This window comes from Fundulus heteroclitus, chromosome 14 (genome assembly GCF_011125445.2).
Source record: "Fundulus heteroclitus isolate FHET01 chromosome 14, MU-UCD_Fhet_4.1, whole genome shotgun sequence".
Classification (NCBI taxonomy): Eukaryota; Metazoa; Chordata; class Actinopteri; order Cyprinodontiformes; family Fundulidae; genus Fundulus; species Fundulus heteroclitus.
Genome location: NC_046374.1, coordinates 22,865,688 through 22,893,533, shown reverse-complemented (window position 1 = coordinate 22,893,533; position 27,846 = coordinate 22,865,688). Strand labels below are relative to the sequence as shown.

The 27,846-nt window shown below is 41.3% G+C and overlaps 1 protein-coding gene and 1 long non-coding RNA gene across 2 annotated transcripts in view; one reads left to right on the top strand and one right to left on the bottom strand.

Annotated features, from left to right (window-relative positions):
- Window positions 1-27,846, top strand: part of adamtsl3 (ADAMTS-like 3) — a gene marked incomplete in the record, with an annotated part of 128,873 nt that overhangs the window by 44,709 nt on the left and 56,318 nt on the right. Inside the window, 1 exon segment of the mRNA XM_036146566.1 lies at window positions 12,271-12,387. Within this exon segment, the coding sequence (XP_036002459.1) occupies window positions 12,271-12,387 (117 nt within the window).
- Window positions 2,126-3,672, bottom strand: LOC110368670. Its single transcript, XR_002428284.2, has 2 exons — window positions 3,394-3,672; window positions 2,126-2,367 (listed from the first exon to the last, which is right to left on the bottom strand). It is a non-coding gene; the product is annotated as an uncharacterized LOC110368670 (long non-coding RNA).

The window sequence follows — 27,846 nt, the reverse complement described above, 5'->3', positions numbered from 1 at the left end:
CACAAATCTTTGTGTTGTGGATCCAACTAGGGCTGGGTATCATCTAGGATGAGCCGATTCAATACGATTCTCGATACATCGCTCACGATGCAATGCGATTCTCGATATAGCTCAGCTTGATTTGAATCCAATATCGATATTTATTACTTTCAAGTTAAGAAAGTCAGTGAATCAACAAAACCAGTCAAATATTATATTTATGTTCAATTTATTGAACACTGATATATTAACAGGAAAATAAAGTGTATTTGGTTCAATGCATTTAACGTATCACAGAAACCAAAAATGTGCCCAAACGTCTGATTTTAGGGACGAAGGCGCTTCTAAAATCCATTCGGCGATTGTGCAAATTCATCCCACTTGCGCTTCCTCCCTGTGAACAGTAATGGTGCGCTGTAATATCGCCCCCTAGGGGTTGGGAGGTATATTGATCTTGAAAGCCAGAATATCGATATTAAATCATTTTTAAAAACATCGATATTAATCTTTGTATCGATTTTTATGCACAGCCCTAGATCCAACAGCACAAAACTCGTCTATTCCCGAGATTTTGACCCAGCAGCGTCCCATGGCTGCGCGTTCATGATCCAAACTTTCCTCTTCTGCCGCGTCCACCTAGAGCAGGAGCCGCTAATGTTACATGACCTTTTGAGAAAAGATATTTATCACCTTATCACCTGTAGGAAGGGTGTTGTCATTTATATAGAACCACTGTTTTATTCCCATTTTTAGGCTTTAAAATAAAAGGGAAAACAAACTTTTAGATGTCGAAAATTATGTATGAAAAAGCACAGTCTCCAACCCAATGACAAGAAAAACAAAAGATCTAAAAAAAAAAACCCCACCACTGCTGGTACTTTTAGTGTCATTCTGTCGTGTAAATGCAATGCAATTATTCAATAAAAATAAAACTTCTAAAACCTCCATTTGTTATAACATCAGGATTTAAAAACACGAGTTGGTTCTTTATAATTTTTAGCCAGTTATCAAGAACCACTTTGGAGGGTTCTAGGAGCCACATGTTGCAGAGCCCTGACCCAGAGGTACTGGACTGATGGAACGGCAGATGTAAAGAGGAAAGGAAGGAACAACACAAGAAAGGAAACGAGGAAGGAAAGAAGAAAAGGATATAAGGAGGTTCTCAGGGGGTGCTGGTCAAGTCGGACATTACTGGGCCTGTTTAGGCATGTTCTGATTTAGCTTATAGACGTATGCAAAAGTTTTTCTTTATTTAAAGCTACATTAAATCTCTGATGTAAAACAAATTGACGGTTACAAACTGTACCCGTATTAGATTGAAAAAAAACCCCCAGAAAAAAAGCTGTAATTATCTTTAACGTAAAAGGAGATTATAGAGGGGATCTATGTCTTGTCCATTCATATGGAGACGTGGTCCAGTTTACATCAAGATGAGAATCAAATTCTGGCAGAAACTAAAATCTGAGGCTGTTTTTTATTCTACAAAAATTATTGGTTGATCCACTATTTTCAATCTGGCTGCTTCAAAAGTTAATTTAATGTTTTCCTTCTGCCTCATTTGCTGAGCTGCCAGTTCAGCAGTTTTTTTTTTGTTTTTTTACATTGACAGAGATTCTGCTCTCCAGCTGCAAGCACTAAATCACTAAATCATGAATGCATATTTGTCAGCAGCTCCTGTTCTGTATTTCACGCCACAGAGGGATCCTAAATGCGTTCAAAATGACTGCTTTTAAATCTAGAGATCTTTTGCAGTTGAATTTCAAATCTCTATCTATCTATCTATCTATCTATCTATCTATCTATCTATCTATCTATCTATCTATCTAGCTAGCGAGCTAGCGAGCGACCGACCGACCGACCGACCGACCGACTACGATCGAGCTAGCGAGCGAGCGAGCGATCGAGCGAGCTAGCGAGCGAGCTCGCTCTCTCGCTCTCTCTCTCTCTCTCTCTCTCTCTCGCTCTCGCTCTCTCTCTCGCTCTATATATATATATATATATATATATATATATATATATATATATATATATATATATATATATATATAGTTCTTAAAATAAATCTCACAATCCAAATCAGACCTTTATCAAAATAACTTAACATTTGTTTAATAAACAATTAATTTACATATATACAGGAAAGCTATTTCTTTCACAGTTTATTTTGAGAGTGACGGAGACTGAGGCCGCCGGAGTCAGTCAGTCCTGGAGTGTTTAGAGGTAGTTTTTCTGCTTTCAGGTGAGACGTTCCTGTCATGATGACGTCTGGAGCCAAAATCCAAAACAGCAGTAGAAGATGGATGGATGGATGGATGGATGGATGGATGGATGGAAACAGTCTGGGTGTTGTCTCCCTCAGTGCCTCTTACTGAAAGCTGAACCAAACACCTAAAAAAAGATGAGGGAAAAACTATTTAAAAAAGTCATGTTGCATTTCTGTGGGTAAAATACGTCCATATGGCGAATGGCCTGTAGGTGTGTAACGCTTTATCACGTCCTGAGGACTCCAAAGCCCTTCCTACTGCAGTTTCTCAGGGTAAAGTCCAGCCGTGAGTCACTCTGTGCCACTCAGGCACCTTCGCCCACGTTAGTGCAGGACCTGCTGACGTCTGCACTGATAAAAGGGGCCATGTCGTGTTTTTTTATGGCTCTGCCTTGTATGGCAAAAACTTAACCTCTAACATTACGACATCAGCCTCATCAATCCCTTGGTTGTATTTTTTGTCGTCAGTTATGTTTCGCAACAAATACAATTTGGTAAAAAAATTAAACGCATTGAGGGTTTTGTACTTGTTGCATACTATTAACCTTCCTAGGTCCCTGGACATTTTTTGTGCAGTTCTTTTTTTTGCATAATTTCGCCTATGTTAATAGAAATTGCAGCATTTGTCCAATGTATTATAAAGTATGTAACTTTCTTATTATTTATTTTCTTAATCGTTCATGCGTCTTTTTAATCTACAGACATCTGACTCTCTTCTGCATCAGCTGTGCCATCGACTCTCATTGCAAATGCAAATTCTGAAAACACTTAAGAGTGCAATTTAATTTTAAATAAAAAAATGTTTATTCCTTGGTATTAAAACTCATTCAAAATCCACTTTTGTCAAATTCAAAAGCCCCTTTCACAAATACATAAAAAAATCCAATGTTGCTGAAAGGTTTTCTCTTATAATATGCCCCCCAACAAAAAAAAATCTAATTTGCATGTATAGAATAAGTGAAAAATTAACATATCTATACATACAAAAACAATTTAAATTGCAAAGAAATGGTGATGGTATTCAAGGAGCTTCAGGATTTCTGCAAATTTATAAACATTTACCTTCAAGAGTTAACATGCATTAAAAAAAAACTCAGAAAGTATTTAAAATATTTAACTTATTTAGCTGTTCGTCCATTTGTTGGTCTCACCTGCTTCCCGGTCACATGACTGGTGTCAGAAATGTCTCCACGACCAAACTTTGTTTCCACCACATGCAGCCTGCTCCTTATAAAGGCCATCAGAGGAGGGTAAAAGTCTTTGGAGCTCCTCTTCCTTCCACTTTGATATTTTTGGGCTTCTTTTTGCTGCTCAGACCTGAGACGGTTATGTTTTGCAGGAATGATGGGTTTCACAGCCATGGCTTTTATATAGCAAGAATGAACTCCTCACGTCGGAGCGTCTTGCTGCGGCAGCTTTTACCTCAAGTCTGCGACCCGGGTTGGTACAGCCCAGATCAAAGTCTTGTTTAAATAAGTCCTGTTGCAGGGAGGGGTCAATAGCATTCTTAGCTTATCTTCCTGACATCCAATCGTTCCTTTGCTTTTATGAAAGTAGTCATACATGGATATGTGTGTTTCCTCACACAGACCCATTTACAATGTTTTGGTCAACTGAATTTCCTTTTTTAGTTTTATGTATGGGCGGCCAGATAAAGGTTGTAACCAGTTCACTGCAGAGATCTGCATATATGTGTAAAATCTGCAATAAACAAATAATGAAAATGATGAGCTATGGTGGATTTCTGGTCCCCAAATAGCTACGATGCATTGTTAATACATTTCTGTATTGCAAATAATTGTATTGTTCGCTGGGCTATTATTAAAAAGACAGGATGTTTAGAGTTTAGCAGAAATGGAAAGCTACCCCTCCCAACGAGCCTGCAGCGTATTGATTATTTTTATGCTCCGTCTTTCTTGCATTTAATTGATGAATTAAATAAACTTCACATGATTGAGCTGTGGTGTGGTGTAGTCCTGAAAGAGCCTGATATGCAGATCTCCAGAAGCTAAAGGCTTCAGGGGGATCTACCAGTTTGCATGCTTAGTTGGACATGGTGAGGACATAAAGTCAAACGTGTTTCTTAGCCGTACCACGACATACATTTGATATTTTACCTTTAAAACATTCCAGTTTTTTTTTAGGTCATTAAAATTCTTTGTTATTTTGTGTAAAATGCAATGAATTACTGGGAAGTTACAATTTTATAAAATGGTTTGTATAGCCCTTTAAGGATGTTTCAAAGGAACCGTGTTTATGCGGGTGCTGCACGGCGGTAAAGCGTTTAGCGCTGCTGCCTTGCAGCAGGAAGGTCCTGGGTTTAAATCCCAGCCTGGGATTGTTTCTTCAAGAATCTCTGCGCGTTCTTCCCACTGAAGCGTAGGTTCTCTCCGGCTTCCTCACACTGGTCAAAAACTTCGGCATCACCGCCCGTCCAATGACCGCTGGAGACAGGCATCAGCCCTCCTGCAGCCCTGGGAGGGATTCTTGCTCATGTGGACAGTCTGTCCCTTTCCTAAAACTTTTACTGAAAACAAACCAAAGTGTTCACCACAGGAAGGATGTGCTGAGCAACAGTGCGAATGTATTTAAGATGTGCTCCAACACACAAGAGGCTTTAGCTCGCTAGGGCGGTCACAAACGAAAGCCTTTAGTAGTTCTATTTGAGTCATGTTGAGTTGACACAGTTGCTTTTGCTGCTGCTGGCTTTAAAAAGCAGCAATAGATGCCTCGTTTTGCTGTTCCTGCTTGTGTCTGACGCTTTAATTGGACTGGGAAATTAACTGTGTGGCCGAGGGGTCAGGTGTCAAAGTCTTGTGTTTATTGACAGTATATTGACGCAGTTGGTCATGCAGGTGCGAGTAATGTTCTTTGTTGTCATCAATTGCCTTTGTGTCGACTTCTCGGTATTTGTTGGTTTGTGTCGGTGTGGCTGGACATGAGCGTACCTGGTGTTTAAACAGTTAAAAACACAATTAATCCAGCAAAGCCATCATATCAACGGGTTCGTGATGGAGCATTCCCAATGCTGGTTGTTTGAATTCTGCCTGTTTGCGTATTTAAATGTATCCAAATTGCTAACAGAGTGCAAGTGCATTTTGAAGGCTGATTGCTTTAAAAGCTTTTTAGGTTTTCTTTAATCCTTGATTGTATTTAAGCACAAATGCAGCAAATAAAACCTGCGGTGTGATCTCCCACTCCCCTATGTTTCCACTGCATTTACCAGAGGACGAACAAAATACCAAGGTAGATATCACCAAGGTAGAAAGGGAAATGAGAACTTTTTCCTCTTATACCAAGTTTTGGATTGGAGTTGAGGAAACTTTCAGCAATCCCAGCTACAATCCTAGCCGTCATATTTTGTCCACATTGTTTCTGATACATTTTAAAATCACTGCCATGTGTTTATGGTCGTGTGTAGTGAAACAGATAGTAAATCCTTCAATGTTAGTGATATTTTAGCTTTGGGCTATTTAGGTTCTCGAGAATGAAGAAAATCAATCAGCGTCTCTGGATTATTAACAGATTCTTAAGAAATGAGGAGCTGCTGCTGCTGCATGTGTTTGTGGTTAATACTTATGCGGTGCACAGGCTTTAGTTAGTAAATATGTGTGAATTTACTCTTACTTTGAAGTGAATGTCATTCAGTTTTACAGTGTAGCCGCTGGGAAATGATCATAAGAACGTGGCCAGAGAACACCGGGGTTGTAATCCCGCTCTAAACTCTTCATTTTTCTCTCCTTCCAGCCTCTAAGGAGGGATATTACGCATATTTTCATCCGCAAAATCCCTTTACCTGTTAAGGTTACACCGTTCTGTCTCCTCCTAGTGACTCTACATACAGTGGAGTAACTCCTTGTTTGGCAACGCTGCAGTGGGAGCACATTCAGAGTTAATGTTCAACTTCTCCTGACTCGATGGCCCTGCTTTGGACTCCACAGTGGAAACATTCACCAAGACACCAACACTTATTTCAAAACGAAAGCGAGAGAAGAGAAGAGCCCCCCCCTGGCCCAAACTCCCTGAATGCTTCACGCTCCTGTTTCAGGAGAGAAGCAGTAGGAGTCGTTATGATTCCCCCAAATTTCTCTGCGTGTCCAAGAGGCCGGCTGCACCCGGAGGTGGGAGCCGTTCATCAAGTTGAGGGAAACCTGGCAGCCGAAGGAGGGGAACGTATCCGGGTATCTCCTCAAGGGGTGCCAGGGGACGAACATTAGATAACGGTCCATCAGCAACGAGAGAACGTGGTGAAAGGGACGTTTTCCTCACTGCCCTCCAGAGATTTGTTCTCCTCCAGCGTCTAAAGTGAAAACCGGACCCAGAGGGGGTGTAGCAGTGAGATTACAAGCTGTTGCCTCAGATGTGACGGTCCAAAACGCACGTTGCTACCAATCGACCTTAGGTTTATCGATCTTGCAATCCTAAAAATGTCTCCAGGCTTCACTGAGTAAAAAAGTGACAGGTTTTCAAAATCATGCTGTTCCTTCATTGCGGAGGGAAAATCTGTTTTATGACGTTTTTTTTTTGCAAGATTCCTGAAATAGGAAAGTAAGAAAGTAGATGAGCGTTGCTTTTTTTTTCTCGTCTTCCTCAGGTTACATTCAGACATGAAATTAGGTGTTCTTGTGCAAATGCTGGAGCTTATTATGTAGCAGCCGCGCCGCCAGGAGAATTCGCATTTGTGCTGCGCAGCAAATGTTGCTCAGTTTTTCCCCCCCGGTTTGTACCCAGACCTCGGAAACTGGCACCACGCTGCAGGCGAGCTCGCTTATAATATCAGGCTGGATGTTATTTCTGTTGATTATCTGCGTTTGAAGGACTTCCTCTCCTCCTCCCGGACGAAAAGTTTCTGTTTGAAATCCGATTCACCTCTGAGGTTAATGAATGGGCGGCCTGGTGCCCTGTTTAACGTTTACCCTGGCTCTGTGGGGACACGCACACACACGCACACACACATCCCTGTTTAAAGTACAGAGTGAGGACCGTGTCTTCCTTAGACTTCCTTTCATTTGCAACCCTTTCTATGGTCTAACCCTTGCCCTACCCTAAACCTAATGGACACCTTAGAGGTAAACCTAACCCTTTGCCCTGATAACAAGTGAGAACCAAAAAAAGGTCCCCACTTTACATCAAAGTCCTCACTTGTAAAATGAGCAAAAATGTTCTCATTCAGCTGCAAGTACAAGAACACACACACACACACACACGCATACACACACACACACACACACACACACTCAGGGTGGCTGTAAATCAAATTCAAATGTTGAATTTTACTCCATGGAGATAATGAAAAATGTGGTTTCCTTTTAAATGACTCAATGGCATCAAAGTTATCTATAAACAAATATAAAGTTACTTAATTAAAAGTGGAATCAATGCAGAAATGTACTTTTCTGCATGTTTGGGTATTTATGATAACAGCTTTATGTTTTAAGTCATCTCTTGCCGTTTGGAGCATGTTCTGCACAGTTAACTTACCGTAGGATCCAATAGTGGAAAGAAAATGAGTAAAGAAGCAGCTAAATCTGAAAGAGAAACTGTAAAAGATTCAATTAAATCCTCGATCAAAACCAAGTTAAAAGAGTAAACCTCTAACTCCAAATGTATCATTTTTTATTAGATTGGATTAGATTAGATTCAACTTTATTGTCATTACACAGGTACAGGTACAAGACAATGAAATGCAGTTTAGGTCTAACCAGAAGTGCAATAGCAGGTGGATATTACTGAGTAGAGTTTTACAGATATGTACAGTAGCATAATATACAGATGATTATTATAACAGAGTTTACATGTACTATGAATATATGTACAGATGGCTATTACTATAGGCAGAATTGTGAGCATGATATACAGGTAGCTATTACTATAAAATGAATAATTAGAGTTTGGACAGCAGCTATTTAAATTAAAGTGCAGTGGAAGGTAATTGCATATTACAGTTAAAGTACGGTATTGCAAATGTATATGTAAACAATTGTGAATAAACAGTCAGCAGTGCAAATCAATATACAGTCACAATGAGTAGTGCAAGATGTATGAAACAGTTGTTACAATAGTAACAGTCAGGAGTGAAGGTGAACATTACAGTCTTTTAAATAACAAAATGGAGGTAGGTGTGAGGAGGGAGAGGAGAGTCTATCAGTGAGGGTTAGAGTTCATAATATGATACAAATATTTCTGGTACATCTACTTCATCAACAAACAAATTATAATTTGCAACATACAAATCTTATACACACCCTATACAAAAAATGCAGAAAACCTAAGAAAAACATATTATTTGGTCTAATGTGTCAATTATGATACAAATAAAATTTGAATGCCTGACATTTTTTCAATCAAGCAAAAAAATATTTTCTTATTTAAAATGTGACGTTTCCTCATAATTACCTGTATCAAGGCTTTAAAGGGTTTTAAAAAGAAGTCTGGACCACTAAAAGCAAAACGTAAGGTTCTTCTTGCACTCGAAGCCTGGAGTCAACAACAGTTTATTGGCTTCTGTTTATCCTCCTGCTTTCTGAGAAATAGCAACAGCTTCCCAATGGAGTTAACATCTGCGGAGCTTTATGGCCACTGCCCCAAAATCCAAATATTCAGAGTCATTTTGTTCCCGCTCTGACCTCGTGGCTTGATACAGGGATCATTAACACATTTTCCCTGGCCTGTTCGGAGGAGCTGCTCCTGGCAGAGGTTTTGGTCTCTCTCTCTCTCTCTCCAGACAAAATCTGGAGAAAGCCCACTTTTCTAGATGAGCAGGAACCCTGTGAGTGGATTGGACATGGATACTTCACTGCTGACACCTTCTCCAGACATGACGAGGACATGATTTTCCTTCTTGCAGATTTCAGTCAAACCATTAAGGCTTCCTTCGTGCTTATTTGACTTCTTTGCTGAACTTCTTGTCACCGGGCCATTGTCCAAATCTCTTGTGTGCGCAGATGCGCCGACACCCATTTGCCGCCAACGTTGGCCAAGCTCTGCACTGGTTGCATCACCATTCTGCACGGAGCTCCTCTTTGACACGGTCCTGGAGCCTGCTGGACCTTCTTTTGATTTCCAAACGAATCTCTCACCTTCTTAATCATCCTTAAGACTTTTCTTTCAGCTGTTAGCAGCAGTTTCTTTACATGTGAGGCCATGTTGGTGCAAAGCGACGATGGCTGCATGCTTTTCGTTGGAGGTAACCACCGCTAACACAAAAAGACAATAATTTCAAGCACATCTGTTCCTCTTTTGCTTTCCTGGCAATCAATCTGATAATTGGACCGATAAGATGATTCCAGCTGGACTCCTTCACAGCCTTCGCTTGCGCACCGACTCTGCTGAAATGAAGTTAGCCGTTCGTTTTGTTGCACACGTCTGGGTGCGATCGCTTTTAATGATCTGAAATCGATATGACACGTCGCCACAAAAGATTTAGATCTAACGTTCGAGTCTGCAGATCTGAACATTTTGCATGAACTCTGCTCAGATTTGCATGAGCAAACAATGCCTGGTCCAGCGGGCATCGTTCAGGATGTTTGACTTTTGCACCAAACAGCCAACTTGTTTTCTTAAGGGATTTTTTTTTTTATTTTGTTAGATTTTAAGACGGAAATGCATGAAAGTGCCATTAGCGTCTAACTTTTGCATATGTTGTATTTAAGGAAAATTTATTTAGTCTCAAGAAACCAAAAGAGCAGATTAGTTTCTGCGCTTTGCTAAAAGGGTTGTGAGAACTTCTCTGAGTCGGGTTATGTTCTCTTCACCCAGACCTCGATTTAGCCTTGAGCAAAGACATCTGGGCTGCCAAGTTGGTTTCAGAGCGGCTCGACTGACACACACATTAGCAGTATTTCTCCTAATGTTTGCACGCTTGACTTATATTTGCTTTATCCGGCTTGTGTTTGTGCAACAGTTTTCTTTTCACTGGCCGGGGCCGAGAGGACAAGCTTTTGCCGCAACGTTACCGATGCCTCTGGGGAGTTTATTATTCATCCAGAAATTCAGTAGTAGTTTGCACTTGACAAGAGAAAATGAAAAAAAAAAAAAAAAAGGAAAGAATTTTCTCCTCATTGTTATTTTGTTTCCCTTGGTGCCTCGTTCTGAAATTGTTGAGTCACGCTTCAGAAACAAACGTTTATCTTGCTTCCATCTGTGTATTTTATCACGTTCTCACAAGTATAAGGTGAATTTTCACATCATTCCTCGCTGATGTGCAGACCCCACATTCACGCGTCGACTGTGATCTGGTAGAAAGCATCCGACGTAAAACGTTTTCTTTTATTCGTCACCAGGAATGCTTTAAATAAAAAGGTTATGTGTGGTCCAACAGCTGGCACATCTGGCCAACATGCCATTGTGTCAACTGGGCCTTTTGTGCCGACCTACGTGTTCTTAGGAAGTGACGATTGTAAGGTTTTAGGGCCAGTTTTAACGTCTTATTTAAAGGATTTGTGATTTGTTCCCATGGAAAGCTTGGGTCGAGTTTTGCAGCAGTTGCCTAACAACGCTGTTTTTGCTCTGCGATGTTAAATCTACCATGCGAAGGGCCGAACGCCTCCTCCCGTTCGAGAACATGCCTTAGAGGCACACGGTTGACCCGCTTCATCGCAGGTTGTTTATGACCAGCCCAGAGCGGCTCAGAGCCCCGGCACTGTCAGCCTCTGCATCCTTGAGAATGCGGGGCCTGCTGTGCTGCAAATGGGCCTTATCCAAGATCCACCCCACCATCCATCCCTGAAGACGGGGATTTCTGTGAGCTCTGATATCGCATTTCTTGCACAGAACCTGCAAAGGGGGAGCAGTGAGGGGAACCTTCAAAAAGCATGAAAAGATCTTAAAGGTGACATATCACACTTTTCAGTTCGTCATTTTCGCAATTGAAATAATTCAGTTGTGGTCTATATAAAGTGGAACTGCAAAGCTTTGGTCTGAAACCCTCATTAATTTACCTCCACATTCCTCCTTTTTACCCCTGTTCTGAGGTCCTTCTGAGAACGGCTCGTTTCGGTGCTGTCTCTTTAAATCTCCAGGTTGCAACGTATTTCACTCCACCCCGATCGGCCATTTTTGTAGTATGCTGGGGGTCGGTGTAATTCAAAACCGATGATTTATCAACTTGTAGCTTCTGTAGTCTTCAGCTTAGACTACAAAATTGCTCCGAGAAATAAAAATGTTGGATTCGCAAGTCTGGCTAACAGGTTTATTAGCTCCGCAGCAAATACTGTGACGTAATTATTCAAAAAACATAAAGGAGAACTGAGAAAATGGAACGACTTGAGCAATATGACCCAAAAAAATATAACAATATCAACGTAGCTCCTCGAGACTACATTCAACTTTTCTGCACTCCCTAAAGACTCCCAAGTACACAACAAAATGTATTTAAGGGCTAAAAATTTGGATTTTTCATACATCCCCTTTCATTAATTGTTATGTAAATAGGTTGAGTAAAGGTGTTGCAAAAAAATAATTCCAGTGGTATTGCTGTCTGTCTGTGATATGTGACACAATGTTAAGCAATTTCTATCGTATATTGTCAGAACGGGGATTCTGCCATGTAGTTCTATAGCGTCCTGCAAAAGTATTCACCCCCTTGGCATTTTCCATGCTTTGTTGCTTCAGAGCCTGGAATTAAAATGGATTGTTTTTAGGGTTGAGGTATAATCACAAATCATAAATCCTATTACATCACCAGATGAGATGTCTATGTCATCCTTATCTATGTCAGCATCGTCCAGCATTAGATTTTAAACGCTCTGGCTTGGTAGTAACAATTAGCGAAAAGGTTTACTTACACATGTGTTATCCAGCACTCTTTAATGTTATAAAATTATCATTAAACTCATGAGGGAGTAGGGGGGGGTGACGAGAATCATTTAAACACAAATAGATATTTAAAAGTCTGATTAGATGCATTATTTTATCCAACACTTAAATTTTTCTGTGATTAAATAATCGTAATTAGTGGGTTGCCGAAATCTGTGGAATGTGGCTGTACATTGCCACGTGTGATTTTTGTGGCTGTCTTTGTATTTTAGGTGGCTGTGTGGGCTGATGATGGGGACGCCGTCTTCATCAGGGAATACACTCTGATCCGAAGAGACCACCTTTCAGAAGAGCCTCTCCCAGTCGGTGCCCAAAAACCAGAGGACCCAGTGAGTTCGCCATCAACGCTCACCACAACTGACCGTGCATCTTTACTGTAGTTCTTGAATCATTACTTTTACGACTTGAAAACGAAACTGACATGTCAGATAAAGCTAAATCAGCGCATACGTCTTGTAGTGTGTTTATGGAGCTCCCCCACGCCTGAGGAAGGAAAAAAAGAGAAACGCTACATTAAGGAGCACAAGCTTATGCTGATTGTGTGGCTCTGGTAGAGAAGGTTTAATCTGACTTCACGCAAAACAGGGAAAGAAGGTTTGCTTTGATGAGACACAAATTATTTTATTAAGCCGTGATGCTTTATGTAATCGTTAGCCGTAGTCACACATGTTTTACCTGAACCTCACTTAACCCTCTGCAGCCAGACCAGCTTGCTGCTTCTAGAACCTCTCTGGTTCTTTATTAAATTATATTTGAAATCATATTCTAAATGCATAGATAAATACTTTTTTAACTCTTTATTTTGTTTCCAAAATAAAAAAAAACAACACAGGGTTGTTCCTTTATAGCAGGGGTCACCAACCTTTTTCAAACTGACAGCTACTTCATTGGTACTGTGTCATACGAAGGGCTACCTGTACTGACCTTTTTGAACTAGAAGAGTCAGAGCTCATCTTAACAGGACGTAAAAGTTAACATTTTTCATGCTTTTGTCATTTTTAAATCTATAAAAACGCAAGTGTGATTAAAAAGGAAAAGCGAAAGCATAAAATACAAATATAGGTGCAGCTCACAGTTGAGTGATTACGTTTTCAAACAGGCCCGATGCCACCATATGTGGTCCTTGGGGGCTACCTCGTGCCCACGGGCACCATGTTGGCGACCCCTGCTTTATAGCCTGGAAAAGAATGAAATTTAATTTCACTGTTTTCCAGGTTTGTAAACGGATGTAAACAGCAAATAAGCAGTTTAATTGGTTAATGGTGCCAGTTGAGCATCATAAATCCCTCCTTACATTCCCTGTTGAATACAGTTCTTTTTACTTGTGTGATGTACGTTTACGTTGCCCGTTATCTCAACATGTTTCACACTTGTATTTTCTTTGTGTCAACTTTTTTTGAGCTAATCAAACCCAAATCTGTTTTGATCCTGACTTTGTGTTGTCTGAAGCTGAGCAGGGGTGGGAACATCGCTCTCTGTGAAAAGTTCAATCATTTTCCTCGGGTTCTGTCAGGGTTTAAAGTCGCCCAGAAGAGCCAGGATATTAGGGGTTGCTGCAGTTAAGTGGTTGTTAATGACAGCTATTATAGTCACTCTGTAGTAATGAGTAGAGGCCCAGCGTGAGGACACATCTATGCTTGGCCTGCCTCGGCATGTTCCACGGCCTGCTGGTTACGTCACCTTGCAGAGAGTGGTTTTGCTTTGACAACTTTTCTCCCTCTTATCTTTTCACAAGATTCTGGGCGACTTTTTCCATCGCCTTTTCTCCTCAGCCACCGCTCGACTGTAAGCCAAGAAACCCCCGTTTGACTTTCTTTTCATGCCTAATTGCATATCATGCAGTAGGTGTCAGGGTTATTTTTTTTTCTTCTTGTTAAGCTGCTGGATGAACAAGAGCTGAGGTCGTTCTGCTGTTGGAAGGGTGTCAGGGTTGGGATTAATTGAGGTTGGGGTGGTTGAGAATGGGGAGCACTTAGTGGCCATGGCAGCAGCAGCAGCAGCACAAAGGAGTAAGTGCTTCAGCTACAAATGGACTTGGCAGCTGGGTTTTGTAACAACAGGTGGATGGGGCATCAACTTCACGCGCTTAAACACATAATTTATCATCTTTAAAATGCCATGCATGCTGAGCTGTTGCAAAACTGAGATTCCTTAGGGTAAAGAGATTTTCTTTCCCACCCCGTATTGTTGTCTCATAGTAATTTCTAGGCGTTTTATTTCATAAACTGAACAAGACAAGATAAGAAAGACTTTATTGATCTCACAGTGGAGAAATTCACTTGTCACGTCGGCTCTTATAATCAGTGAAGGTGCCAAAAGGAGGAAAAGGTGCATGAGGTATATACAGTGCGTCCACATACTGTATATACAGTGGATCGAAAAAAAAAAAAGAAATAAAGAAGAGATTTAAGGTGACTTATATACATATGGATTTGACATTGTACATTAACGTGGTACCAGGTAAAGAACAACAGTGAGGTAGTGAGATGAAGTCTCTTATTTAACAGGATTATTGCACATGGTATTAAATAGTAATTCCACATTAGTTATTGCACAAGTTTTATTGAACAAGTGCATACGTACTACTTTTAAAACATTAACGGAGCTGCTTCTGGAATATGAGCCATTGTGTCGCAGAGGTCTCCCCCTACAAAAAAAAAAGTATTCGAAACTAAAACAGGAATATTTGTTTTTTGCACTTCAAAAAGAGAACTAAAAGTAAGTAAAACCTTCTTGAAATTAATGTATTTGTCCTCGGTCTGAGCAGGTAAATAAGATGATCTGTCAATGGAATGAGTATTTTTACCCCTAAAATAAGATAATTAGATAAACCGCACTTCAAATAAGATGATGGAGAGGAGTTGTTGCTATTCCAAGTGCAAAAATCTTATTCCATTGGCAGATCATCTTATTTACCTGCTTAAATCAAGGGCAATTACACTAATTTCAAGGAAATTGTACTTACTTTTAGTTCCCTTTTTGCAGTCTGTAGTTCATAATTACCAGAAGACACAAAGTAGTCCCCTTCTGTTGAATGATCACTGATTCCTGATCACTGAGTTTGTTCAGGTTGCCGGATCTAAGGAGGCTCCTGCTGGTTCCAGACTTCTTCCATTTTCAAAATAGGAGAGACTACAACGCTTTTTGAGATCGTCATTGCTACTTATTTTTTTCAATATAATTTACAGATCTCATAGGTCTGCACACAATTCCTTTGACTGCATTCCTTGGTTTCAGCTGTAATATGCACTGTTAACTAAAATATATTGTATTGAATTCAGTAATTCTTTAAGTGAAGGGTTTTCTACATTTGAGGTTAAACGACTAAAAGTGTTGGCTTGTGTCGGTGTCAGCTGATCATTACACAACAACATGTTTGGAACGGGCAACAAGATCCTTCTGTCCGTCCATCCGTTGTCCTCCACTTATCCAAGACCCTCTTTTTGGGACAACGGGACTAGGGACGAAACCAAGGCATCGTTTACCGCATCACCTTCCAGCTAATTCTGGGGATCACAAAACATTAAAAGCTAAAAGGGAAACATTATGCAGATTTTCATGGCCCATGATCCATGAATGTTCTCCATCTGAGTCAAAGACAGACCCCCTGAAATGGGAGGGGAAAGCAGATTTTTTGGCTGAGCATCCACGGGCCCCAGTGTTAGAGGAATTGACTTTCATCTGAAGTGCTTCAGACTCAGCTGTGACTAGTTCCAGTTCATGCTAAAGGTCACGGGTCCGTAGATCCGAAATTTATCCTGTAAGTGACTGTGATTTATCACTGCACTTTATCCTGTACTGTAATTCACTGCAAGGTATCCTGTAGAGTTACTGCAATATTTCTGAGCTGTGTGAAAACGAAATTTCGTTCTGTATGCACTCTGTGTATACAAAATGACAATAAAGAAAGTCTAAGTCTAAGTCTAAGATCCAGGGAGAACGTCGGTCACGCTGGCATCGCTTTACACTGACTGTAAACCGCAGGAATAGTATGACAGAAACTTTTAGTCGTTCTGAAATCTAAACTGCGGTATTTGTGAGGATGTGGGCCCCTGGGTTGGAGTCAGTTTTGGTGCCCTAGCATCCCAAGTGTCTCTTACGCGTGCGAATTACAACAAATTCATAGTTATGTTCGCATGAAATTCAATGTGTATTTGTCTGTCCTGAAAACATGCATATAAATACAACCACAATTTCTTTATTATCATAATTACCCACAATGCTACAGGAGCTGTTCCAGGCCTGTATGTGCAGCTACAGCATGGCTCTTTTTATGACTGAGGTCAAGGATTAGGTGTGTTTGTGACATCATCACTTTGAAGTCGTTGTGTGTTGGTTACCAAACAGAAAAATATAACCTGTTAAAACACCTTCATGGGACATGGCCTTTTAGTTTTCTGTGGAAGTTGCTTAACGTTAATGCAAATAAAAAATAAAACCATCCCAGGGCCCTGTGAGGGTCCCCTTGCTTTAGTGTCAGGAGCTATGGGGGACAGTGTTATCATCGCATGTTTTAGTATTGTTGTTTGCATTCAAACTGGTTTAAATATGTTTTTGTGAGTCAAGGACAGTTATGTGTTTTTTTTTTTTATTCTTGAGATTACAGATTTTCTTTCTTTTTTTTTTTAAACAGAACTGAGAAAGAATGTATTGAATCAGGAGAAATGTGCCTTCCAGGCTTGTTTACTTTGGTTCTCAGACTTGTGTTTGATGCATATGAGCGCAGTACGGAGGCTCGGGGCTTTGAAAAAAAAGTGCTGAGCGCTGGTGAATGTGGTGTAAAGCCATGTGGCTTTGGATCGGGGGATCATTCTCTCACCCCTGTGTTTGTTCCAGCAGCATATGTGTTCAGTAAATCTTTGGCCCGCGCTGTGGCACTGCGAATGTCTCCCTCCGCTTGATGTGGTTTCACAGCAGTGCACTGTGGGTACTGGAGCGGTGCTGCTGAGGTAAAGCAGACGGGGACGAGACCTTACCGCAGCACCCACATTACAAACGTGAGTGCGCGCAAACCACTCAGCTGGCGGCGTGTCTGTTGCTAGCCACCAAACACGTTTGCAAGGAGACTTGCCCCTCGTGTAATCCCAGAGTTGTTTCTGTATTGCATGCTGACATCTGCATATATTGCGCCGCGTTGTTCAGAAGTCCACGTGTTAGCGATTTCAGGGCCTTCGGCGTTCAACAGTCCCACATGCCACCGAGTCTACATGTCTTTGATTAAGGGGAAAATGTTCAGCATTCGTCCCTTCTCTCCCCGTCTTCGGCAATATCTGCTCCTCATTGGCATGCGAAGGCATGCAAACAATTTCTGGGCGGTTGATTGATTTGCGATTGCTTACATCTCTGGTCCGCCATTGCAGATGTTCCTCGCCGCGTCTGGCATGCACTCGCTCACAAGCGCGCACAGACAGCGATGGTCTCGTGCCAGAAAGCGTTCGCTGCGTGTTTTCGGCACGGCGCCAGCTAATTGGTTCTTAGCGGAGGTGATTGTTGCTGTCAGGCGCTTTTTTTTGTTGTTTTCTGGCTCGGCGTGTGTGGTTGGGCATGTCATGGGGATCAGTGAAGGCATTTGTTATGAGCGTGGTTTTAAGTCTGGCTTAGGTAAAATCGAATTTCACCGCAGTTTTCAAAACAAAGATATTGCAACAAATTTGCAACGTTTCCATCTGACAAGTTATTAGTTTAAATATGAAACATACTGTTGTTCTTTGTCTTTTTTTTTTCATCCTTGGAAAATACCCCATTAGCTTCCAAATAAGTGTCATAGAGAAGTTGCCTTCCGTAGAGGGGCACAATAAAATCCACAGGGAGGTGGTTACTGACTTTGATAAGTGATGTAGTTCTTGAATGTAGACTTTTGCGTAAACCTGCAGAGTGCACTCTGCTCAGACAGCCAGGAGCAGGAAGTCAGTCTGCAAGTGTTAATCTGCATTAATTACCTGCTGCTGAAAGATCTGTGCCACCCATAAAGAGCAGAGTCGGGGCGAAGCGGTGGACCTGCTCCAATAAAACATGTATTTTCTATTCAATGTGGGTTCAGATCATTCAGCCTTTTGGACATGTTCACACTGGAGGAGGGAAAAGAAAAACATACACAAGTGTCTCTCTCTTGCCTCACTGAGACTGAACAGCTGTAATCAGCGCGAGTGTTGGGCAGGATCCCTGTTTTTTTTTTTCATACTGTTAGGCTTTCCTCACTAAACATTTTACTGTAAGGTAGTATTGTGAGTCGGAAAGGCAAATTAAACTGTTTATTTTAGGGCTTATTTTAACTGCCTTTGATTTATTATTCCCCTACAGTTTCTTAAGTTGAGAGAAAACATGTAAATGTATTTATTTTAATTATCGCAACAAAATGCTTTCACATTACACGGTCAACATATATAGGCCTAGGTATTTTTTATTTTTTTTTAGCATTCTTCTGGGTCTGAACAGAGGAGTCAAAGGTTGGAAACCTTCTAGCTGAAAGCTACCTCCCTCCTTTCTGACACCCTTCTAATTTTTTTTTTGGCCTTTCTTCTTGATCTTCAATGTTTGTCTTCTAGTATCCTTCTTTCTGTCCTTCTTCCCACTACTATGTCCTACTTCTCTCTTATCTGTATCCTTCTTTGTTTCCTCTTTTTGTGTTTTTCCTTCCCTGTCATTCAGACTTTCTCTCTCTGTGAATCTTGTATAGATTTATTGCGCATAGAGTAAAATGTGTCATGCCTTAAACTCTTGTCATTTTGATGGTTATTGCTTGCAGATAATATAAACCCAATTTTAGTGTCTCAGAAAACTTAAATATTGTATAAAGGTTGAATACTCACGTGTCACAACCTAATCAGCTAATTAACTAAAAACACATACAAAGGTTCCCTGACCCTCCAAATGGTCTCAGTCTGGGTCAGTAGGCGACATAATCATGGTGAAAACTGTCATCAACAGTTTGAGTTCTGTTTGAGTTTCCTCAAACAGAATAGATGCTAATATGACATCTTGGTGACCTTTAATTGTGGGAGTGGTGGCTAAGTGGTTAGAGAGTCAGTCGTTTGCATCTTGGGGAGGCCTGAAAGGTCAGTGGTTCAAAACTCAGTCCCTGAGCAAGACCCGTGACCACAGTGTACCCCTCAGTGTGGCAATGCACTGCTCCCTAAGGGATGGGTTAAATTTTGAGAAAAATCTCCCCTCTGTGGGACTATAAAGGGAAATATTTCATTAAAAGGGACCTTTTGCTTCTGAGGTTTTCTGCTAAAATCAGTTATCATCATCAGTTTTATCAGTATTAAAATAAAGACACGATTCCTCACAGCAGTTTACAAAGTAATTGAACACCGGACGATGGTTTGTTTTCATTTTCTTGGAGCTTACTAACCATGTCTGAATCATCAACATACTTTCTAATAGATCTGTTGGTATGTCTGCTCTGACACACGTTTGTCTACAGATTACACCTCACGGTGTCCCACTTAAAGGGCATTTAAAATCCGGCGTAGGAACCACCCGTGCCAAATTATTACCTAAATCAAATTGTTCATGGAGCCTTCTGGTTAAAATGTGCGGTTGAATCGTGTTAAAAGCGGAGGGAAAGTTGCCAAATTCAAGCCTGGTATGTGTCCCATTAAAATCCAAGTGTTTAAGCAGAATGAGGGTTGCATCCTCCACTCCTCTGTGAGGCCTGTAATTAAGCTGCATTGCATCTAAAAGATGACTCAGACTGCTTTAAAATCTCGCATCTGATTAAAATTTTAAACGTCCTTTCTACGATGTATATTTTATGCTGAATACTAACTGTAATATAATATTTTTTATTTACGTATGGGAATCTGCAGTAAGTCTTTCTCTAAACTGTATTTCCTTGGGAAACTTTAAGGCTTTCACCTCGGGATCTCTGGTTTCTCAGAACCTACATTAAAATGAGGACTTTGTGTAAACATGGCGGTCTCCTACTGGTGCACAGTCAGTACCAACCACTGAAAACCCGCGTATTTACCCCTAAACATGGAAAAATAAAAGCAGGAACGTGAATTTGCGCGGACCCCACATCAAACGCCTTCGCAAGCTTTCACCCCTCGGCTCAGCTCTCACTCGCAGGCCTTCTCTGCTCCCATGGAGCCCTGGGGAAGAACGTAATCCGTTCACAAACCACAAAATTGAAAAATGACCCCCTGACACTCTTCCAAACTGAAAAGTGAACAATGCTTGCAACACAAGACGGTATACTTATACCAAATCTTTATACAAGACAGAGGTAAGCCATTGAACTGAAACAGGCATAATTTAGGGATCTCTTGAGGTCGTGTTCGGCTAAGACTCTCTCCTGTAAACACTCCCTTACTTACACTTGAATTTGCTGCAGGCCATAAAAGCCTGAAGGACTGAACGCATGGGAAACCCTGTTTTTTTGTTGTTGCTTTCAACACGGCAAAAGTCCAAACTTACGTTAACAGATCAGGTAAATTAGTGTTAATTAGATCTCTGATTGGTTGTTACCATTTCAGATATCAAATAACCGTGTTGTTGTGCGTGATTTTCTCATAACCGTTGAAGGAGCTGCCGCTTGCCTGACAAACACGAGCTGATGATGAAATATGTTCAACTCAAGATGAACATAACTGTTACGATGGCTGTGTTGACGCAGGATTGGCCCTTAGGGGCCTCCGCAGTCTGGGTCCTGGTCCGGCTGGTTCCTTTGCTCTGTTTTTTAACTCTTGGTTCTTTTCATCTTTGTCAAGTTGTAATAGTCATGGACTATCCACTGTTGTGCCATTAATTTAACAACAGTAGCAATAAGGGGAATATGCTATGTTCCCCCTTTTGTAGAACAAATCTGCACTGACAAAGTGCAGCCAGTCCCAGTGTGGCAAAGCAAGCAGGACAAAATAAAAATATGAATATAAATAAAAAATAAAAATAAAAATAAAAATAACTCCAGACTTTTGTGCAGAGCTTTATATCAGTGGTCCCCAACCCCCAGACATTTGGTGCCGTGCTGCACAGAAAGAATAAATACCTTACTTTATATTTCTTTATTATCTAATTCTGAACTATGTTTTGCAAAAGATGGCTGGATTCTTGTTACATCTGACTATGAATCACTCACCTGTCAAGACGCATGCTCATATCATTTAATGCATTCACAAAAATGTACTGGTGGCATCATATATGGTGGCCAACCATATGGCTAAGGCTGAGAAAACATCCACTGTTGGCGAATAATGGATCCTGCCCGCCACTAAAGGCATTTGCAGGGAACTTTCTTGAGAGGCCGCTCAACGGCGGCGGCATAAAAAAACCTGTTTCGCAATAAGAAAAAGCAACATTTTGGTATAGAATTAGACGGCAAACGCCTGCAGAGAAACAATGTCGGGGCCTCCCACTGATTCAGCTTTTTAGCAGATTCTATTTCGTCACACTTTACGCTGCTGTTGTATTTTTAAGCTTCTACAGTTTTTATTCCGGTCGTGTCTTTTCGTTTCGCTGCGTTTATCTACCACACTTTAAAGCCAGTGTGCGAAAATATTGCCTGACGTTAAACCGGTCCGTGGGACCGCTGATGAATATCACAGAAGAGCGAGACGTTTCACAACAAATAGCCCCGGCGATTCAGCGCGCAACCAAAGGAGCAAAAATGTTTTACCATCTGAAACAACTTGAATCTTTCTTTACTTGAATTTCTCTCCTCGAAATAAACATTTACGGTTTAAGCAGAAGTTTTTTCGTCAAACCACAAACCCTGCTTTTCAGTAAGGAGCCCTGGTTCATCTGGGGCAGCACATCCTCCCACAGCAGACATGCAGACTTCCTGGATTCATCCCCCCCCCTTTTTGTGCTTCTTATTTCTAAACTTTGAACGATATCGCAGTGAAGAGCGACCCAGTGGAGTATTGAAGCTTCCAGATTTATGAGGCCAGCGCTGAACGATGAAGGTCTCGTAGTGAAAACATTGTCCGGAGGCGGCGGGCTGGAAGCCAGGGTGTTAGTTGACTTAAAACAACCTTTTTGCTGTGGTATAACGGTGTCCCTTGATGAAAACGTCTGCACTGTCTTGTTATACAGCTCGTCTGATTTATGACGGTAATCTTCACGTTGCTGCCGAGCCAACGTAAAGCCATCAATCATTCGGTTTTCCGAAGAAATCATTAATACCGGCCAAAAAAACGCTGCTCCTCTGCTTATTTCTCCTGACCCGTGAAAAGTAGAACAATGTTCTGTTTGCGCAACGTCAGGAATCTGCGTTTAGCTTATGATTTGTGGCGCCTCCGCTTGTGCAGGTTCGACCACAAGCAAATAAGCTATGTTGTTTTTTTTTCCCCCCGAAATCAGCTCGTCTGAATGATCTCACTGAGTTAATGATAGGGGTCGCCGAGCTCTTCCTCCGCCGCGCCGTCCTTCGCCGTGATGCCACGGATGATGGAGCGATGGGAAGCGGTCGGTAATGGGGATGCAAGACCTGGCGCGGCTTTCGGCCTCAACTGTGCGATGGCACGCAGCGAGAGACAGCAATTAGGCGGAGGGCGCGGAGTGAAGCAGTGCTCGGGGAGCTGAGCCGGCGGCTCCTGTCTGGCCCACACACACAGACGCTCGGCGCGGCCCTCAGACGGGGCCCTCTGAGCTGGCTGCTTTCCTTTCGGCCGCGTCTGCAGGAATTCAGTGACGCGAGCGTGGCGGGAGAGAGGCGTTTGCGTTTGGAGTCGCAGCTCATGATTTAAAACGTGCAGGGGGACCTGTGTGCGTCTGATGTTTGCTCTGTCTTTGCCCGAGAGCCAAAGATTTGTTTTTCACCATCCTCTCATTTGTGTGTCTGATGCTTGAAGCTATGGGTTTATGTAAAGCTGTGCCAGAGTTTAGAGTGCTTAGACCACACACACACACACACACACACACACACACACACACACACACACACACACACACACACACACACACACACACACACGCCATGCTTCATATGTTGGACTCCTTTTAGGTGCATGTTCGCGTCCAAGGCTAAAGTGGGAGGCTGCAGAGATCAAAACACTCACTTTAGGTAAAATATAGAGGCAAATTATGTAATTTGCCACACACTTTGAAACAATATATGAGCATGCACTCTGTTCTTTCTCAGGTTAGACGCGCCAGGGTCAATGAAGACGTGCAGTTTTGTGTCTTGGACACAAGGTGCTGCTCTTTAGCTTGACTTGTTTCAGGCGGGTCTCTAGGAACCACATTAAGACATGATCAAGGTTTTCTGGTTTCTAGGCTGTTACGGGTCCTTTGCGCACTCTCCGTTTTGCTAACGCTGACCTTTTACACATTCCCAGGACTTGATCCCACGCCATGGGAGATGGGGCCTTTTCCTGCGCCGCCCCACGGCTGCGGAGCGATCTGCCTCCACATCTGAGGGTTCAAGAGACCCTGTCACATTTTAAAACACGTTTAAAACCTTCTTTTGTACACAACTTTTTTATTGGCCTCCTTTAAATGCTTTGTTTTGCTTTTAGTTTGCTTGCGTGTAATTGCCTTAAAGCTTTCACTTGTGCATTTTAATTGCATTTTAATGTCCCTCTTCTTATTTTATCTGTTTTTTTATAAACTGTACCACTTAAAGTGCATTACAAATAAAATGTATTGTTATTATCATTATAATAATGGATAATAAGAACTTTTTAATGAATTTTAGCATAAAGTAATTTAGAGCTTTTAGCCTCCCTTTGCCCAGCACATCCCACAGGAGACTGATTGGGTTGAGATTTGAGGAATTTGGAAGCAAGGTTTAAGACCTCTAATTTGTTGTGCTGCTCAAAACATTGCTGATCGGGTTTTGCTTTGCGTTGGGGTTAATTATCTTGCTGATAACGAAGTGCTTTATTTGTCATTATACATACAAGGTACATACAACAAAATTATATAGAGGGACCGAGGGTTAACCTGAGCTGCTACCACTAATGGCCGACCTGACCAGCATGTCTTTAGTGGTAGGGGAAACCGGATCCCACCTGGATCTATCCTTTGGAAGCGCGGTGTCTCCATTCATTTTTATGCAGATGATAGCCAGATCTGATCAGATGTGCCATTGAGGCGAAACACAAACTGCGTCAGCTATCTTCTTTCTCTCTTTCTCTCTTTCATTAAAACTTTTTAAGCTTTAATAAAAAAAAAGACAGAGGAGATGGTTTTTGGTGGCACATCATCTTGGTCGGTTTATTAAGCCGACGGCCACAAACCTGGGGTTTTAAAAAGGATAAGCGTCTTACATTCAACAACCGCATCAAAGCTGTTCACCAAAATCCAGCTTCTTTCATCTTCGGTAGCTGACCAAGAAATAAAGTCCATGCTGAGACACTCTGAGACATTAATCCACGCCTGTGTGACCATTCGGCTGGATTACTGTAATGCACTTTATTTTGGTGTAACGCTAAATTTAAGCATATCTCCGCCTTGTTAAGCTCACTTCACTGGTTGCTGGCTAATTTTAAGATTTTTTTAAAAATCCTTTTATTTGTTTTTAAGTCTTTAAATGGCCTTACCCCACCCTACATCTCTGAGCTCCTCCATCGTTATGTAACACCTCGCTCTGATCTTTCACTCTTGTCGCTGTTCAGAAGGGACCGTGCTTTCTCTATAGCCGGACCCAAACTCTGGAATGATTTACCGCTGGATATCAGACAGGCTTCTTCTTTGACCATTATCAAATTTCTTTTTAATAATCAAGAGGATGTTGGTGTTTGTTGATTTCATTCCAGTTTTTTCTCTCCATGTTTATCTTCCTATATTGTTTTTATCTTGTCAAAGTAGCGTCCACATGGATGGCAGCGACTAAGGGGTTCCCAGGACAGATGCTCACCTCTGCAGACTGGGAGCATCCCATAAAGGCTGCAGTTTTGGAGTTGCTGGTTGTCTAGTAATCCCAATTTCTCTCACTCAAATCCTTCCACTTGGCCATTTCCCCCTGTTCTGAACATTTGTGTGTACACAATGCATGAGATTTATAAGTAAAATTAGTTTTTGTATTTTTTGGCAGTTAGCCTTAAAGTTCCCAAATAATATTGACCAAAATATGACCAGCAGCAACGCACGCAGGTAGAGTATGAAATGTTGGCTTCAGCACAATATCGGATCAAGCAAAGATATTAGTTTTGGGTCTGATGCCAATACCGAAGCTTTGTAAATTGAGTAGAAGTTTGCCACAGATTTTGTATTCTGTGTAGAAATCGTCCCTAGGGGAAATTGCACAAGGCTTTTTGAGTATACTTGGATTTTTTATCTGATACTACCACTAAGTTATGTAACCGCTGCTGCAGCTGCTTTATGAGAGCATGTAAAAACGTAGCCCTAGACAAAACCTCAAAGACAGAATAAAATGTTACATCCTCTGCGTTCGTGGTCATCCTCCCCGTTTCCTGCTGTTCATTTTCACTGCCACGGCCTGCTTCCTACGCAACGCTGCAATCACTTCACTGGTTGGGAGTTACAGTAGCATATTTAGACAGCTGCGAGCCCAAAAACTCTAGGGGAACATACGGTAAAGGATTTTTTTTTTTTTATATGTGGGAGGAGGATAAAATGGGGGTTTAGCTGATCCACTGCAGCCTTTTTCCTGTGTGGTTACTGCTCATTCATGCTTCAAATCTCCTTTCTTTCCTCACCTGGACTAGTTTTGACTCAACACCACCCCTAAAGGAGAACTCATGAGGTTTCGTTTTGTTCCTGACTATGCACAGACTGATTTTGCTACGTTAACTGAACAAAGGAGAAACTCGATTAACCTTTGGCAGTGGTTCAAAATTAATGTTCTTAGTGGTGGAGAAGATTCTATTTCTGGGTAGGCGAAAGAATAAAGCACACACTGAAAACTCACATTCATGTCTGTTTGTCGAAAAACGTTCTCGTTTAAGGATAAATATTACGGCTTCTTTCATATAAAAAAAGCCTTAATTATTCATGAAAGAGGCAACATTTCACCGTGTGTGTATGAAAGAGTATGCCAGTATATCATGTCAAGATAGTTAACTAGGATACTGATGTTGCCACCTATGTTACATTCCTTGCTACATTGCAAAAATGGAACCAAAAGTAAGACAAGTTTTCTTGAAATGAATGTATTTTTCCGTGATTTAAGCAGGTAAATCAGACTATTTACCAATGGAGTGAGTGTTTTTACCCCTAAAATAAGATAATTAGATATTGTGCACTTGAAATAAGATGATAGAGATGAAATGTTCCTATTTTAAGTGGAAGAATCTTATTCCATTGGCAAATAGTCTTATTTAGTCGCATAATGGAAAGAAATCTTTATTGCCATAGTAGAAAGACCAGAGTCAGGGAGGAGACTTTTCATGTCCAGTGTTCTGATTTGGCGCTTAATTGTCTGGCTGCTTTCCCTGTGGATACTCGAGGGTCATTGTGTCAAATGAACAAAGCTTGGGAGCCAAAACTTTAGATTTTTTTCAGCATATAGTTTAAAGAACAGAGGTCGTTCTCCTGGTGCTTGACTGTGGCTGTTAGTGATTATGTGCTTCTTTAGTCACCAAGGAGAGGTGCGGGAGGATGAGAAATCACTCAACAGACCTCTGAAAAAATCTAATTTGTCCCCCTTATTTCTATGTTGACGATGGTTACACCCTTACATTTACCATTAGCTTTTAATGGTACATCAACAGGTTTAACGTAAGAGGAGCATATTTTATTTAAGTCGTGTTTATCACGAGGCTTCGGTTAAAACCTATATGAGCAACATTTTATGACGCACTGTATTTCCTATGCCATCTATCTATCTATCTATCTATCTATCTATCTATCTATCTATCTATCTATCTATCTATCTATCTATCTCTCTATCTCTCTATCTATCTCTCTATCTATCTAAATCTAAATATCGTTTTTTGAAATGTGAGACTCACTGGTACAAATGAAAGTTTAAAAGCTATCGCTCTTAGACTTGCAGCATTTTCTGCAGATTAAAGAAAGTTCTTCTGTATTTTTCCTAAATATAGATGCGTTTTGAACATCGTGAACCCACTGTAGCTGAAAAATAGATCCCTTTTCCATGCAAGCTCCATTACCTCCCAGATGATTGAGGGGCTTCTTGCATACAGCCTGTTTCAGATTTGCCAAAAAAACCATTTAGATGGGATTTAAACGTGAGCTTTGACTAATCCCTAATCATACTTTGGACATGGTTATGGTCATTTTTCCCCCCCCATTATGAGCCATTCCTCAATGTTCGCTTAGGATCATTTAAGGAAAACTTTCACTTTGGAAAAGACGGCCATGCGGAATGTTTGAAGACTGATAAAATGCAGACTTCATGATCGTGATCACATACGTATTTGTATATTCACCGCTACTTTATAGCCCTGGCTCTATTTTTACCGTTCTTGTCCAGCTTTTAGGTCAATATTCACCCCAGTCTCAGGTCTTTGCAGCCACTTATACTTTTTCTTCCTCAATCCCTCTGCCTTTAGTCCCATCTATCTTCCTACATGCTGCCTCTCTGCTGAAGATTATAATCAGTTTCATGTGGGCTGAGTGTTTGATTACAGACCAAATCACCTTTTCCCCACAATTGCCGTGTGATAAACGGCAAATGGCTGTCTCTTCCCTGACTCGCCTTCGCACAACTCGCAATGTGTGCGTTTTAGTCGACGATGTCTGTCTTGTCCACTTTGATGAGTGCTGCTGCCTTTCTTGGCCAGGTGACCCGTGTGAAACAAGTCTCGGTCTCAACGGGGGTCTATTATCTGTGTAAATAAATGTTGAATAAAATGACATAACGGGAGTATGAATCAGCAATTAATTTAGAGCGGCCAATAAAGCAAGTGTGCATG